This window comes from Colletes latitarsis, chromosome 10 (genome assembly GCF_051014445.1).
Source record: "Colletes latitarsis isolate SP2378_abdomen chromosome 10, iyColLati1, whole genome shotgun sequence".
Taxonomy (NCBI): Eukaryota; Metazoa; Arthropoda; class Insecta; order Hymenoptera; family Colletidae; genus Colletes; species Colletes latitarsis.
Window position 1 is genome coordinate 29,353,758 of NC_135143.1, and position 18,055 is coordinate 29,371,812.

Here is an 18,055-nt window from a genome sequence, read left to right on the forward strand (position 1 = left end):
TTGATGACCTGGCGAGCTACAAAAAGAATTTGAAAAAAATATTTTCTGAGTTTTTAATCTATAATAACACGTACAATATAATTTGCAAAAAACACATCCATATTCTTGTGAATTCAAAAAAGAAATTACCTTAGAAGAAAATATTTTTTACTCTGAATAGTTTTTCTCAGACCACTCGAATAGCATGCTAAATATATTTTGTACCCCCACAGTTAGAAGTATTTAAACGGACCACCCTATATATTGCTATTCGTAAAAAAATCTCGTAATTAATTTCGATCGGGAGAAAGGTATATTTAATATTTCCACTTGCTTCAGAAATATTTTTCTTACTCCGCCGGGTCCACGGAACGACGAACGTAAAAATAAAAATAAGCGTTCCCCTATTGTCCGGACAAATTTCATTAACCGGAACGTACGTTCGAGTCGGAATAATGGCGGTTTGGCAGTGTTTGCGCCCCGCGCAATTAGCGGGGTCTGTTCGTACGAAATACAGTCGATTATTCCGGGCGAACAACGGGCCGGAAATTTTTCTCGCACGTTGTGGTCGTCGGAACAAATTCGAGAATCGTAACGGGTGAGAGCCCGCGATCGACGCGTCGCCGCCGTCGGCGCTCCGTGCACTTAGCTCCGCTCGATTCGTTCGCGTAACGGTAATATTTATAGGCGGTCGGAAGCGGGTCGAGGACAGAATTTTCTTTTTCTACGTGGATCGTGAGACGCTCGGACAGGGATTGTGACGCGAAAAGCACGACAAAAGGCCGTGCAGCGGCGTGTTTCGAGCCGTTGGCTTTCTACGCCGACCCACGGACGTCCCTTCTCGCGATCGAGCGCGACGCTTTCTAACGGAAACGGATCGCATCCGCTCCTCCGGAGGATCGTCGAATTTCCCCATCGATCGCGCCCTTTCTTCACACATTATTATTACTAAGTACATTGCAGATTCTGTACTGTATTATACGTATATTATTATACAATAAGTAGTAGTAATATTATTAATAGTGGTAGTAATATATACAGGGTGTTTAGCAGCCATAGCGCAAAAATTTAATGGGAGATTCTAGAGGGCAAATTAAGACGAAAAATTAAACTAAAAAATTTCTAATCGTTCTGGAAAAATTATTTTTGCTTGCAGGCGTCAATTACAATCATTTTTAGTCGATAGACATAACCTCGAATTCCTACGAACTTTCCAGAAAAAAATTCGAATAGGTGGACAAATTTTTCGTCGAAATTGAAAAGTTTCAAATCGTTCTGAAAAAATTATTTTCGGTTGCAGGGGTCAATTACAATAATTTTTGGTCAATAGACATACCCTCGAAAACCTAACCATTTTCGAGAAAAAAATTTGAGAAGGTGTGAAATTTTTCGTCGAAATTGGAAAGTTTCAAATCGTTCTAAAAAAATTATTTTCGATTGTGGGGGTTAATTGCAACCATTTTTGGTCAATAGACATACCCTCGAAAACCTAACCATTTTCGAGAAAAAAATTTGAGAAAAAAATTTTTCGTCGAAATTCAAAAATATCAAATCGTTCTGAAAAAATTATTTTCGATTGTGGGGGTCAATTACAATCATTTTTGGTCGATAGACATAACCTCGAATTCCTACGAACTTTCCAGAAAAAAATTCGAATAGGTGGACAAATTTTTCGTCGAAATTGAAAAGTTTCAAATCGTTCTGAAAAAATTATTTTCGGTTGCAGGGGTCAATTACAATAATTTTTGGTCAATAGATATACCCTCGAAAACTTAACCATTTTCGAGAAAAAAATTCAAGAAGGTGTGAAATTTTTCGTCGAAATTAAAAAATTTCAAATCGTTCAGGAAAAATTATTTTCGGCTGCAGGGGTTAATTACAATCATTTTTGGTCGATAGACATACCCTCGAAAACCTAACCATTTTCGAGAAAAAAATTTGAGAAGGTGTGAAATTTTTCGTCGAAATTGAAAAGTTTCAAATCGTTCTGAAAAAATTATTTTCGATTGTGGGGGTTAATTGCAACCATTTTTGGTCAATAGACATACCCTCGAAAACCTAACCATTTTCGAGAAAAAAATTTGAGAAGGTGTGAAATTTTTCGTCGAAATTGAAAAGTTTCAAATCGTTCGGAAAAAATTATTTTCGATTGTGGGGGTTAATTACAATCATTTTTGGTCGATAGACATAACCTCGAAATCCTACGGACTTTCGAGAAAAAAATTCCGTTTTGTAGAGGGGTTGTCTCAACCCCTAAATATAATAATTCGTGTCTTATTTGAAGTATTCCTTATATTTTTACATATTAGGTGCATTCTGTAGTTGGTTTGACAATTAAAATTTCCCATAAATCCATAAACATCCGCAATCTAGTAATAATAATATTATTATAATAAAATACTAAAATACCAACATACATTATAGCTCCTCTATTCATAAAACTCGATGGATATTCCTTTTGAGGGTGGCTAGCGATACATCGAGAAGATCCATTTCAGCCACATGTGTATTCTATGATACAGAAATGGGATTTATTGGGACATATATACTCTATTTTGATTTGTACGTAGAAACGTGGAAAGTCAATAATTTACTGTGACCCCATTAGAGTACACACGTATAATACAGTACAGAATAATAAATCAATGAGAATTAAAAATAGTATAATTTATAATATCGTCGACGAGTCTTTTCTGAATATGTAAGCTTTAGGAATAGGTCCTGGAGAGTCCGGGACCACGCGAAATAAGTTGCTCGTCGGTGTATTGTACTTTGGGAGATTAGTTCGAAGGGAAAGTAACATAATGGACGGCGAACGAAAGTTTTGGACGGATCTCCGTAACGTCGGCCACTCACGCTCGCCGGGAATACTTGTTAAGCTTGAACGAGCTTTGCAGAGGGAGGCTTCTATCGAGCTCTTGGAGGCATCGAGACGTGTTTGCGATGTCGCGATAAACAGCCAGCTAGTAGCTTTGCAGCTATCGCGCGTAGAAATATACTCGTATCGAAGTAAGTAATTAGTAGCGGCTTCGCGATACGCCTCGTTTCCGTTTCGAGCGCTCTTCGCCCTCTTCTCGGCGTCCTTCGGCCGAATTTTTCGACGGGAACCCCCGGAGGACCCGCTCGCCCTCCTCCGACGAGGAACCTCAAAGCATGCTCGCGAACTCGAGGATCCGTTCGTTTGGAAAACATCGAGGACCGTCGAGGCGGCTTCCTGTTTTACCCAGAGTCCGGTCGGTAAAATCGCTAAACAGATATGATGATAATAGCAAAGGTCGGTAAAATCGCAAAACACATATAATAATAATAACGCAGGTCGGTAAAATCGCTAAACAGATATGACAATAATAATAGCAAAGATCTCTAAATTGGGAGAATACAAAGAGTTTCCCCTACGGAATACGTAATTTCGAAAAATTTGACGAAGTTATTGGGAACTGGAAGATAATTGAATGCAAAGTCTACGTCAGCGTTTCCCAAACTGCGTTTAAATGCGAACAAATGGTGCATGAAAAATCGTTATTAACGAGTCGAAGGATCTCAAATATAGTAACGCCCACCACTCGCGGAATATCGTAATTAATTATCAAATAGATCGTGAAATACATCATTACCGCCAATTTTACACGGCCACTGGATCGTAATAATATCGAAAACGTAACAATTTCGTTCGATTGATTCTCCGGTAAAATATGCTACAGTCACTTCCAATTAATTTATATTCCAATTTAAAAAGGAACATTTCCCACGCGTACGATAAAATTGTAAAATTCGAGAAACCAAGTTTCGATTAGAGCGTGCTTTGGAACGCATCAGAATTCGAATCGACGGACTTATATTTAGACGCGGTTAGATGCAAACGTTTGAATATATCAAAACTTAAATTGACGGGCCTCTTCGGACAGGTGCGAACGTTTGAACGTATCAAAATTTAAATTGACAGATCTATATTCAGCCACGGTCAGAAACGACCTCAGGATAGGTGCAGGCGTTTCAACGTATCAAAATTTAAATCGACTCTACTACATTCAGTCATCGTGCAACCTAACCGTACAACGAAATAATAACATTTAAATTTCAATCATTCTGTCACTCTGCAAATATATTTATTTTTATATTAAATATTTATTGAGAGGACAAACTTTTCGAGTTTCGTTCTAGAGAATCGTAAATATCCAAGTACGACTTTTTAATCGAACGACCAAGATGGCCGCCGAATTTGCTCACAGACGGTGCCAGATCTCGAGCTTTAAAATATAAGTACGATCGCGATTCGAGTCTAAAGTAATGTCAGCGGTTTTGGAGTGTCGACACGTGCTCGAAATTGGCACGTGTGCTGCTCGCGCGACGCCATTCGCCCAACGACCAGAAATTAGAGCTCAGAAAATTTACTTTTTGTATGCGTGTAAACTCATCAGTGTACGAGGACAAAAACAATTACATTTTTACGATAGTATATACAGGGTGTACGGCCACACCTGGGAAAATTTTTAATGGGGCATTCTGGAGGCCAAAATAAGACGAAAATCAAGAATACCAATTTGTTGATGGAGGCTTCGTTGAAAAGTTATTAACAATTAAATTGAAAAATTTCAAATCGTTTTGGAAAAATTATTTTCAGTTGCGGGGGTCAATTATAAATATTTTTTGTCATTACACGAACCCCTGAATTCCTACCCACTTTCGAGAAAAAAATTCTAGAAGGTGTGAAATTTTTCGACGGGAAAGAAATATTTCAAATCGTTTTGGAAAAATTATTTTCAGTTGCGGGGGTCAATTATAAATATTTTTTGTCATTACACATACCCTCGAAATCGTATCCACTTTCGAGAAAAAAATTCTAGAAGGTGTGAAATTTTTCGACGGAAAAAAAATATTTCAAATCGTTTTGGAAAAATTATTTTCAGTTGCGGGGGTCAATTGTAAATATTTTTTGTCATTACACATACTCTCGAAATCGTATCCACTTTCGAGAAAAAAATTCTAGAAGATGTAAAACTTTTCGACGGAAAAAAAATATTTCAAATCGTTTTGGAAAAATTATTTTCAATTGCGGGGGTCAATTGTAAATATTTTTTGTCATTACACATACTCTCGAAATCGTATCCACTTTTGAGAAAAAAATTCTAGAAGATGTAAAACTTTTCGACGGAAAAAAAATATTTCAAATCGTTTTGTAAAAATTATTTTCAGTTGCGGGGGTCAATTAGAAATATTTTTTGTCATTACACATACCTTCGAAATCGTATCCACTTTCGAGAAAAAAATTCTAGAAGATGTAAAACTTTTCGACGGAAAAAAAATATTTCAAATCGTTTTGGAAAAATTATTTTCAGTTGCGGGGATCAATTATAAATATTTTTTGTAATTACACATACCCTCGAAATCGTATCTACTTTCGAGAAAAAAATTCTAGAAGATGTAAAACTTTTCGACGGAAGAAAAATATTTCAAATCGTTTTGGAAAAATTATTTTCAGTTACGGGGGTCAATTATAAATATTTTTTGTCATTACACGTACCCCTGAATTCCTACGCACTTTCGAGAAAAAAATTCCTTACCGAAAATCTAATTAGGTGCCTTCCGACGAGAAAAAAAGAATTTCAAATCGTTTTAGAAAAATTATTTTCGGTTGCAGGGGTCAATTACAATTATTTTTGGTGAACAGACATACCCCCGAAATCCTAACCATTTTCGAGAAAAAAAATTCAGTACGAGTGGAACTTTACACGTTAATAACGAAATTGGTATTCTTGATTTTCGTCTTATTTTGACCTCTATTTGGCCCATTAAAATTTTCCCCAGGAGTGGCCGAACACTCTGTATAATTTTATTTTCATTTTGTTCGATACTTTCATTAAAGTAAATAAATAAATCTAATATAGAAATATGCGAGGAACAAGATGGAATAGACTTATAATTTAGTTATGAATTGCAAACCTGACTCTTGAATGAGAATTCATACATGGCAAACAGATCGTTTCGACTGAATTGGAACACATTTTCCGTAGAAACGTTCCGTGGTGGAACCCCTTAAAGTTCCACCACTGGCTGTAACGGACAGCGTTTTATTCCGGGGGGAAAAAAGTAAAATGGTGGTTCTGGCTTTTTTATCGGTGGGAACGGGAAGGTTGCCACGACGCCCTCGAGCACCGGCGTCGTTTGTACGGCAAAGAAAGCGAGCTTTTCGCGGAGCCGCGGGACAAAAGGAGGATGGCGACGAGCCTCGGGAGCGGCGAAAACAACCGCCGCGTATCGCTTCTCTGCTTTTCCCGCGCGTCGGTTCGCGGGATCTCGCAATTCGAGCGACCACAGAGACGGGTTAATCGTCGGTTAAAAAATTTATTCACACGTCAGAAGTCGAAGCATCGAACGATTATTGCAACTATTAAAGTAATTTATTGTCGAAGATATTTTTCAAGATCGAACGACGTTTAGAATTTTCTGTATCGATATGGGAACTGAGAATGCGAAGAACAATAATGGTCGTCGACAGTTTGACGTTCGAAGACCACGAGAATTGTCTTGACCCCGTCCTCTCGATCGTAGTCGCGTCCCAAGATAAAACACGACTCGAAGAAGTAAAATTCGAGTCGATTTGGGCTCGCCAGAACGGAAACGAGAATAAGGATGAGACGTGGGCAAGAGTTGCTGGCTGTCACAGAAATCTACACACTGACAAACCGAGACTCTAAAATTTACAAAAACCCCCACTTCCCTCTCGCCAATGTACTCTTCGATGTTTTAATCGTGGAGTTACGAATGCGCCCGGGTAATTGTCGTCCGACGAGATCGCAAGGGAAGACCAATGTCCTGACGCACAACGATAAGTACACCGAAAGAATTTAACGAATAAGAAAGTGTCGGAATGTCGTTCGATGAGAAACACACACATACACCGTAGTTGTCGTTGCTGTTTTACCGTAGACTTTTGTTCCCGCGCAGCACGCGCCGGATACGACGCCATGTTGGAAAGGGGGACGGTTGTTCGTGCAAAAGTGAATTTAAAAATTTTTTTTATTTCGATTTCTTTACATCGAGGATCTTAACACGTTGACTGGTGGAGCAAAATTCTGATTTTAGACAATGGTAAACTATGATACTGTGGGGTCCATCGTCTCCTGTATTCGCCGCCAGAGGGCCACGCTCTTGTCTCTCTCGCAAGCGTTTCAGCGACCTTTCATTGGTATATACAGGGTGTTCGGCCATACCTGGAAAAAATTTTAATGGGAGATTCTAGAGGCCAAAATAAGACGAAAATCAGGAATATCAATTTCTTGACTGAGGCTTCATTAAAAAGTTATTGAAAAATTAAATTAAAAAATTTCAAATCGTTCTGGAAAAATTATTTTCGATTGCAAGGGTCGATTATAATCATTTTTTATGAATCGATATACCCCCGAAATCCTACCCAATTTTGAGAAAAAAATTCGAGAAGGTGTGAAATTTTTCGGCGAAATTAAAAAATTTCAAATTGTTCTAAAAAAATTATTTTTGTTTGCAGGGATCAATTATAATCATTTTTGGTGAATAGACATACCCCCGAAATCCTAACCATTTTCGAGAAAAAAATTCCTCACCGAAAAGGTAATGTCTGACCATGCATTGACATGTTTCACTTAAATTTCATGCGAATCTTTAAAACATCATAACTCCCGAACGGATTGGACGATTTTAATGTTCAAAAAGGCAAACGACGCGTATTTTAGTGCCGAATATGTAGCAGTTATAAAAATATTCGAAAAGTTATTCCTTGACCCTGTAATGTTAGAAAAACCCCATAAAAATGCTCCAATTTTCAAACAGCCATAACTCCTACAATAGTGAATATATTTCAATGAAACTTTTTCTTGATGTAGAGCCCATAGGTACCTACAAAAAAGTATTAAACAACTTTTCTGTAGGGCGTGAAATAAAATTATCAAAAATGAAAAACGAATTTTTAAGGAAAATCGACAGGGGGTAGGTGCCTAAATTTTTCGGCGAATTTGAATCATTTTTGGTGAATAGACATACCCGCGAAATCGAGTAGATACTGAAATTTTTAGACGAAATTAAAAAATTTCAAATCATACTAAAAAAATTATATTTAGTTGCAGGAGTCAATTACAAGCATTTTTGGTCAATAGTCGTACCCCCGAAATCCTACGCACTTTCGAGAAAAAAATTCCAGAAGGTGTGAAATTTAATTGTTAATAACTTCTTAACGAAGCCTCCATCAACAAATTAGTATTCTTGTTTTTTGAATTAGTATCCCCCATTAAAATTTTTCACAGGGCTGGTCGAACACCCTGTATACGGTCCTCGAACAACTATCCAATGTCCAGGTGTCCGAGGCATAGTCTGCTAGAATTGCCTCAGTGACGGGATGAGTCCACTATAGCAAGCCCTGAACGAAACATTCTCCATCAATAAGGACCCCACAATACATAACCAGAAACTTCTCCGTACAATACTTTATTCTCGCTAAAATTTATGAATTCTACTCATTTCCATATTTCATATACATATATGGAGATGACCATATTCGTACGAGTCAGAGTGTTAAGCAAACTTGGCGTGGGTTACAGTCTGCGTTAAACCACAATTAAATTTTGTCCCATCGCGAGGAATTTCAAAAAATAGACCGTTGTAGATTCATCTAAAATCCTTCGATCGATTTTTCCAGGAGCGATCGTTCTCCTTTTAATGGCGGGCGTGTGGTTTCCGGCGCAGGCCGCGCGGGGGTATTGAGAAGCTATTTTGAAAGACGAGGTATACACGTAGATCGCGAACGTAGGATGGAACAGAGTTTGTTGATCCCCAGTAGCGAGACGAAAAAAAAAAAAAAAGGATGAGACGTGGGCAAGGGTTGTTGGGTGTTACAGATGCGGATTTCTGCTGCGGAATGCGATGGCCTGGTGACGCCACCAGCCTGTCGAACCGGTCGTCGACCTCCTCTAACGACCCCAAGAACCAGTACAAGAACCAGAACAATAACCACTACACGTCGCACCAACACCTTCACCGCACCCACCTTCGCGGTCCGTTCTTCTGTTTTTACATCTCTTGTAACCTCGTCTAGAGAAATAATTAAGGCTATCACGATATTATTCATCCGACCCGACCCATTCAGTTGTTTGCGGTTCTCGTCTGTGTCGCGGACTCTCTCGTTAACGTTTTCGTTCGCTCGCTCGCTCGCTCGTCCGTTGCTCGTCACCCACGATTATTACAAAGTACCGTAAAATGAATTTACCTTATTAAAATGTGGCACTCGATTCACGGTGCTGCGCTAGATTCCCCATGCTCGATTGGAGCGAGGGCAGCTCCGCGTTTCGCGGATGTTTTTCCGCCCTCGAAACAGTCGAGCTTGAATTTCGAAACAGTCTCGCTCACGTCGATCGAGAGACTGCAGTCGAACCAGACGTATTGAATCCTGAATGGGTTGCCCGTCGAAATTTTTGCATTCCATTACGGGGGTTTGTAGGTCGATCGATTTTCGAGCGGAAGCACACTCTTCCCCCGATAGTTCCATATACTGGCCGAAGAGAGATGGGGAGGGAGAAAGAGAGGAAGCAGAGCTCCTCTTTGCTCGTTGTTTTTTAAAAAAATTACCCTTTCGAGTCGGTCAACGGAATGGAAACGTTGTTCGACCTAAGCTTTCATCGATTGGGACGAACACGACGACAAATTAACGCAAGGACAATTGGCCACGCGTTCATTACAGTCTGGTGACAACATTCACGACCTGCGACAGCCCATTCACGCGATACTGCAATATGGCGGCAAAACAAACTTTTGGATCAATTTTTCTTCCAACCTCATTGCGTTGAAATAAGAATTTGGAGACACGGAACTCTATAAACGCTGCTTTTAATGGTTTAATCAATGACAAAGCTATATCGCGTAAACGAGCTGTGAGTACCAGGCCACTTATCCGAGACGTTGTCGATATTTGGACTATTCTTCGTGAAAAGAAGTCAGCAATCCTGTGGTCCAACCAAGGATTGCTGTACTTTTTTTCACAAAGTTGCAATAATGGGAGTGCCCTCCTATAGGGCGATTCTCCAGCTAGAAGACTCGCCTGAACACCGAAAATACCTCGTATATTTACAGTCGTGACTCGATAGATGCCCAGAAAAGAGCGGGCAGAGCTACGAGTGTAAACGTACACAGATTCCTCTCGAGTCTACTTTTGAGAGAATCGCGCTATACATTCGATCGGTGTATAGCGTAGGGAGAAAGAGAGATCGATTCCGAGAAGAATCGCGACGATTGTCAGCCTTTGAAGGTTCGTGACGACTCGATGCTGTCTGTATTTTATGAATTTTTTATTGATTATTTATAAATTACACCGGATTCGACTCTAAACCGAAGTTGAGCGTTCTTTCTCTCCGGATCACCCATTTAATTGGCAGGATTTAGTCCGATACACTCTTTCGAAGCCGACTCCGAGGTACGTGCCTCGTTAACAACGAATTAATAACGTGATAATAATTAATAGAGCCCTGGCAGCGAGCAAGCGCATTCGCGGACTCGATTTCGTGTGTTTTCGTATTTTTGTTCGCCTCGAAGGCACCCGAGACGCGACACCTTCGCGCGATCCGGTCGTTTTCGCGACCTCCTGTTTCTCGGAGCCGGAAGAAGACCGTTCCTCGCTCGTCGACATCGATTTCTCTGGGAACGCATATGTATAATCACTTTTTCATCCTGGTCCCATCTTTTCCACCCATTTCTGTACACTCCAGCGTACTAGACACTCGTTTACTTGTGACTCTCTGTGTTAGCCGAATGCGTTGGCAACCGTGGCGGTGGTTGGGACTCGTTTCTCACCGAATAATTGCTTATTTCATTAGTAGAAATAAGTACAGATAGAACGTCGACTTGGACGTCGGAGTAAGTGGAAAAACAGATTAATAGTCAGACACGACAAATCTTCAAATTCAATTCCCTCGTAAACGAAGCCTTAAACAAATCGAAGAACAATATTTGTTCGTTCATTTTTACACGTACAACTGCCATACTCGTCTCAAATGATACAAGGGGTGGTCGATTGAAATCACCTCGAATATCTTCAAAATTGTTGATACTAAAATATATTTCATGTGAATCGTTTTCTGAAGTGGAATTATGTACAAAATGTTCACGTTATTGTCATCGATATTTTCAAAAACTATCCTAATTAGAAAAAAAAAATGAAAGAGTACAACATTTTGCATATTTTTATCAATTTTCGAGAAACGAAGGCGACCATCACTTTCATATACAGGGTGCTCGGCCACCCCTGGGAAAAATTTTAATGAGGGATTCTAGAGGTCAAAATAAGACAAAAATTAAGAATACCAATTTGTTGATGGAGGCTTCGTTAAAAAGTTATTAACAATTAAATTCAAAAATTTCAAATCGTTCTGGAAAAATTATTTTCGGTTGCAGGGGTCAATTATAAGCATTTTTGGTGGATAGACATACCCCCGAAATCCTACTCACTTCCTAAAAAAAAATTGGAGATGATGTGAAATTTTTCGACAAAATTAAAAAATCTGAAATCGTTCTGGAAAAAGTATTTTTGATTGCAGGGATCAATTATAATCATTTTTGGTCAATAGACATACCCACGAAATCCTAACCATTTTCGAGAAAAAAATTCGAGAAGGTGTGAAATTTTTCGACAAAATTAAAAAATTTCAAATCGTTCTGGAAAAATTATTTTCAGTTGCGGGACTCGATTACAATAATTTTTGGTGAATAGACATACCCCCGAAATCCTACCCACTTTCTAGAAAAAAATTCTAGAAGATGTAAAACTTTTCAACGGAAAAAAAATATTTCAAATCGTTTTGGAAAAATTATTTTCGGTTGCGGGGGTCAATTATAATCATTTTTGGTCATTACACATACCCCCGAAATCTTACACATTTTCGAGAAAAAAATTCCTTACCGAAAATCTTATTAGATGCCTTTGACGAAAAAAAAAAAAGTTTCAAATCGTTCTGGAAAAATTATTTTCGGTTATGGGGGTCAATTATAATCATTTTTGGTCGTTACACATACCCCCGAAATCTTACACATTTTCGAGAAAAAAATTCCTTACCGAAAATCTTATTAGATGCCTTTGACGAAAAAAAAAAGTTTCAAATCGTTCTGGAAAAATTATTTTCGGTTGCGGGGGTCAATTATAATCATTTTTGGTCATTACATATACCCCCGAAATCTTACACATTTTCGAGAAAAAAATTCCTTACCGAAAATCTTATTAGATGCCTTTGATGAAAAAAAAAAATTTCAAATCGTTCTGGAAAAATTATTTTCGGTTGCGGGGGTCAATTATAATCATTTTTGGTCATTACAGATACCCCCGAAATCTTACACATTTTCGAGAAAAAAATTCCTTACCGAAAATCTTATTAGATGCCTTTGACGAAAAAAAAAAGTTTCAAATCGTTCTGGAAAAATTATTTTCGGTTGTGGGGGTCAATTATAATCATTTTTGGTGAATGGACATAACCCCGAAATCTTGCGCATTTTCGAGAAAAAAATTCAGTACGGGCGGAACTTTAAACGTTAATAACTTTTTAACAAAGCCTCCATCAACAAATTGATATTCTTGATTTTCGTCTTATTTTGGTCTCTAGAATCTCCTATTAAAATTTTTCCCAGGAGTAGCCGAACTCCCTGTATTTAAAAAAATTGGTCATCCTCGTTTCCCAAAAAACTATAAATACACAAAATTGACATACACTATTCTATTGGTTACAAGAAACAGTAAAACTTTGTTCCCTTTCATTTATTTCGAACTGAAATAATTTTCAGAAAAATGAATCAATAATAACGTGATTGCATTAAAAAATATATAACTCCATTTAACTTCTAATTTTCTAATTTCGAAGATATTTGAGCGAGAATCGATCCATCCTCGTATCTTGGAGGAATAATTGCGTTCGTCCATAGTGGACGCTTGAGACGCCATCTATGGGCCGAAACGAGCGGTCCCCGAGTCCCAGCCCCGACCACGAGCTTGACACTTTAATACGAACACGACATTAGTCGCAGCATGTGCACAGCATGGCGCTAACGAGGCTTACGCAATAACGGCATCGGCTTACGCAAACGTAGAAGAAGAAGAAAAACGTTTGTTCGCCGTTTCGCGGTTACCGTATCGAAGGAGGCTGATCCTTACGATCGATCTCGTTCGTCGAAGGTCGGCTTCGATCGGTTCGCAACAGTCGAGAGGGAGCCACGCTAATCGGCGTAAATAATCGATCCCGGTTAACGTTCCGAGAACTCGAACCGGATTCCATCGGACGGGAAAGCTTTTAAACGGGCTTGAACGTCGATACACGGATGCATCTTTAAGGAACGCTATTACGAAATTAGCGTGCTCCGCTCGCGAGACTGCACCGAAGATTTCCAATCGAGTCTACAATTCCAATCGCACGATTGTGTTTCAGGTACCTTGACCGTGAACGTGAGCGTGCTGTTGCTAAGTTTGGCTTCCCCCGACGAGTCCAGTTTGGTAATTCACATATCTGTTTCCGCTTCTCTTTCGTTCATCGTCGCGCGTGAATTTCCACCGAAATATATTTACCAGTCGCTCGTATTCGTATCCGTATACTGCAACGGTGATCCACTGTGAATGGAAAGAAACTTGTTTCTTGAAATAAAAATATACTGAATTTTGTAATGTCGTCGAAGGCTTATATTTGAATAAATTATGAGTAAAACTTGTCGACGACCGTGGCACGTTGGACATCGCCAGTTCTCGCCCGGTCACCGAAGTGCAGCATCATTGGGCCGCGTGCAATACGGGATGGGTGACCGCTGGAGAAAAAAACCGTGAATTATTGAGTATTATTTGTGTTTATTTGTACTGCAGTGGGTATATCCCTGTGTACTACATAAATAAACTACTTAGTATAAATAGAAGAAGTAATAATACAGTTGTAATACACAGCATTTAGTAAAAATATTGAAAATTAAAAATTTAATCTGAGGCAAGTATTAATCAGTAGTTAGGGCTCATATTCTAAGAAAGAATTTAAAGATTAAGAAATAAAAGAATAGAATAATTTCCTTGTAGAATAAAAAGAACTGAAAAGTGAATTTCCATTTATAGCGAATTACCATTATTACATTATACGAATACGAGTAGGAGTAACTGTGTATACGACGAAAGCAGCCGATGTAAATGAAAACTTTGTTACATTGTTGTAAGAAAGCTTACTCCTCCAGAGGCGTGTGTGCACATTGAAAAGCGTGAAATCTGACCATTTTAAGATATCGTAACGTCGGGCGACCCCCGTCCCGGTCCGTCGCGACTAATATTCGTAACGGTTGTGTGGTTTTGTCGGTGTTATCGGCAGAAATACGAGGTGGAGTTCTTGCTGCAACAACAGTGGTACGACCCACGGCTTCGTTACAGCAACCGATCGCAGTACGAGTTCTTGAACGCGATCCATCACTACGACGATATCTGGTTACCGGACACGTACTTCATAATGCACGGAGACTTTAAGGATCCACTTATACCCGTTCACTTCGCCCTCCGGATATACCGCAACGGCACGGTCAACTACCTTATGAGGTATTTATCGTCTCGGTTAATCGATCCACGATGTCCTAATCGCGTCGATACTCGCGCCGCAAACGGTCCCTATTATCGTTCCTCGATATTTCCCATCCGTGTAAGCCGCGTTTACGCGATCAATTAAACGTACCATCCGGTGGTCGACGAACCGCGGACGCGTGCTCAAGATATAACACACACACAGAGGACAATAATTTCCAGCTTGGACACGTTCGCGACCGACAACGAGGATTCTCGGTTTGGGCTGATTTTTCAATCGATCCTTTCGAAATTGTCCCCAAATGGAACCAACGCTTTCGTAAAATGATTTATTCCCATTTTTGGGAGGGGAGAGGAGCAAATACCCCAACTGTCTATACTAGAAATTTATTGTTAATTTAATATCTGTTCATCGCAAGATGGAGTTGAATTTGTGTCTGATTTTCTAGGTTCCATCTTATTCTAGCTTGCAAACGTCACATTAGCGACCAATAACGACAATACTCGTTTTGGACTATTTTCTAATTGATCGTATCGAAACTGATCCTATACAGGGTGTTCGGCCACCCCAGGGAAAAATTTTAATGGGGGATTCTAGAGGCCAAAATAAAACGAAAATCAAGAATACTAATTTGTTGATGGAGCCTTCGTTAAAAAGTTATTAACAATTGAATTCAAAAATTTCAAATCGTTCTGGAAAAATTATTTTCGGTTGCAGAGGTCAATTATAAGCATTTTTGGTGGATAGACATACCCCCGAAATCCCACCCACTTTCTAGAAAAAAATTCGAGAAGGTGAGAAATTTTTCGACAAAATTTAAAAACTTCAAATTGTTTTGGAAAAATTATTTTCGATTGCGGGGGTCAATTACAATCATTTTTGGTCGTTACACATACCCCCGAATTCCTACCCACTTTCGAGAAAAAAATTCGAGTAGATATTGAAAATTTTAGACGAAATTAAAAAATTTCAAATCATACTAAAAAAATTATATTTAGTTAGAGGGGTCAATTACAATCATTTTTGGTCAATAGACATACCCCCGAAATCCTACCCACTTTCTAGAAAAAAATTCGAGAAGGTGAGAAATTTTTCGACAAAATTTAAAAACTTCAAATTGTTTTGGAAAAATTATTTTCGGTTGCGGGGGTCAATTATAATTATTTTTGGTGAATAGACATACCCTCGAAATCCTGCGCATTTTCGAGAAAAAAATTCGAGAAGGTGTGAAACTTTTCGACGGAAAAAGAAATTTTCAAATTGTTCTGAAAAAAATACTGTTAGCTGTGGGGATCAATTACAATCATTTTTGGTCAATAGACATACCCCTGAAATCCTACCCACTTTCTAGAAAAAAATTCGAGAAGGTGTGAAATTTTTCGACAAAATTTAAAAACTTCACATTGTTTTGGAAAAATTATTTTCGGTTGCGGGGGTCAATTACAATCATTTTTGGTGATTAGACATACCCTCGAAATCCTGCGCATTTTCGAGAAAAAAATTCGAGAAGGTGTGAAACTTTTCGACGGAAAAAGAAAATTTCAAATCGTTCTGAAAAAAATACTGTTAGCTGTGGGGGTCAATTACAATCATTTTTGGTCAATAGATATACCCCCGAAATCCTACCCACTTTCTAGAAAAAAATTCGAGAAGGTGTGAAATTTTTCGACAAAATTAAAAAACTTCACATCGTTCTGGAAAAATTATTTTCGGTTGCGGGGGTCAATTACAATCATTTTTGGTGATTAGACATACCCTCGAAATCCTGCGCATTTTCGAGAAAAAAATTCAGAACTGGTGGAACTTTAAACGTTAATAACTTTTTAACGAAGCCTCCATCAACAAATTGGTATTCTTGATTTTCGTCTTATTTTGACCTCTAGAATCCCCTATCAAAATTTTTCCCAGGGGTGGTCGAACACCCTGTATAAACACACGATACAAAATTTTACAAACCAATTTTTTCCCATTTCTGGAGGGAGGAAAGGGGCTAAATGCCCCCACTGTCTATATTAAAAATTTATCGTTAATTCAATAATAGTTATCCTCAAGAAGGAATTGAATTCCTGTTTAATTGTCTAGATATGTCCTTATCGCAGCTTGCAAACGTTAGTGACGTTCTGGACCAACAACGAGAATACTCGTTTTGGGCTACTTTTCAATCCATCGTTTCGATACTGTTTCTAAATGGAACTAACACATTTGTAAAATGACTTTCTCCCATTTTTGAATGGGAGTAAATGCCCCCACTGTCTATATTAAAAATTGATTGTTAATTAAATAATTGTTCACCGCAAGAAGGAATTGAATTTGTGTTTAATTTTCTAGGCGTCACCTAATCCTATCCTGCCAGGGTAGACTTAATATCTTCCCCTTCGACGACCCACTGTGTTCATTCGCGATCGAGAGCAGTAAGTGAATCTAAAAATTTAATGCAATTCCTGGTTAGCCTGATCCTTTGTTTCGAAATGAACGAAACGTGTAACCCCGTTGCTCTGATTCGTCTCATCGTACGAGCTTCCCTGACGCGCACTTTTCTTTTTCCAGTATCGTACGAGCAAACGGCGATCACGTACGTGTGGAAGAACGACGAGGGTACCTTGCGGAAAAGTCCGAGCCTGACGTCGCTGAACGCGTACCTCATTAAAAACCAGACAATCACGTGTCCGATCAAAGTAAGCTGGCGAGGTGAGTCACCTAGTTCAACTATTTTGTAAGAGGAGACGTTTCGAAAAAAGAAATATCGAAGAAAAGTATGCCAGTCGTGAATCAGAACGATCTATCCAACCGTACAGTTCTGAAATTTTAAAATCGTTGCGTTCGATAATTAATGGTCGATCGAGACTCTCGTTTACCAAATCGATCAACTCCACAAAATAATATTTTTCTAACGCTAGATTCGCTTTGAACGCCTATTCTAGATTTTTAATTTAAAATCACAGAAATTATTAATATTATTTTGTTAACAATTTAAAAAAAAAGCCCTTAATTATACTTTAAATGTAAAATTATATCGAGAGCTTCGACGTGGGAAGTTTGTAAAATTCAGAAAATGGAGTTACTCGTTTTGGGTTCGATTTACATGGTTTAATCGTGGACGATGAACGTGTTTTACCGAGAAAACGTTTCGGAACTGTACCGTGACGATAGTGCAGCGTTTGATAGGCGTATCGTTAAGCCTGACCGAAAATAGCGACCGCAAGCAAACACAGACGAAGAATCATCGTCGAAACTTTGCCACTCTCTGTTCGTTGTCAGTTCTATTTAAAAATTTTTTATTGCATCCTTAAGTGACACGCTTCTGTACTATCGCAATGCACCGAACACGGCAATTACGTTGGCCCACGTGATAACGGTTTTAGTGTCGCTTGTACACGCACTCGAAGCGACCGGTCGAACTGTCCGAATTGTCGTTGAGTCGACCACTGGTTTTCTTGAACTCGGCTCCGACGCCCACCTAAGCGGGCAATCGTTGGCAAGTATTATTTGCATTCTCAACCACGAGTGACCAAACCCTCGATAAACGTGGAATA

The 18,055-nt window shown here is 38.9% G+C and overlaps 1 protein-coding gene across 25 annotated transcripts in view; it reads left to right on the top strand.

Moving 5' to 3' along the window:
* Nucleotides 1-18,055, top strand: part of Phcl-1 (pH-sensitive chloride channel 1) — a 153,762-nt gene that overhangs the window by 101,236 nt on the left and 34,471 nt on the right. For 15 of the 25 annotated variants that reach the window (XM_076774016.1, XM_076774017.1, XM_076774019.1 and 12 more), the window contains 5 exons: nt 8,847-9,002; nt 13,407-13,471; nt 14,319-14,539; nt 16,851-16,933; nt 17,070-17,210. In XM_076774016.1, coding sequence (XP_076630131.1) covers nt 8,847-9,002; nt 13,407-13,471; nt 14,319-14,539; nt 16,851-16,933; nt 17,070-17,210 — 666 coding nt within the window. The remainder of the gene's footprint in view (nt 1-8,846; nt 9,003-13,406; nt 13,472-14,318; nt 14,540-16,850; nt 16,934-17,069; nt 17,211-18,055) is intronic. The other 10 variants (XM_076774026.1, XM_076774028.1, XM_076774032.1 and 7 more) reach the window with 1 other exon arrangement.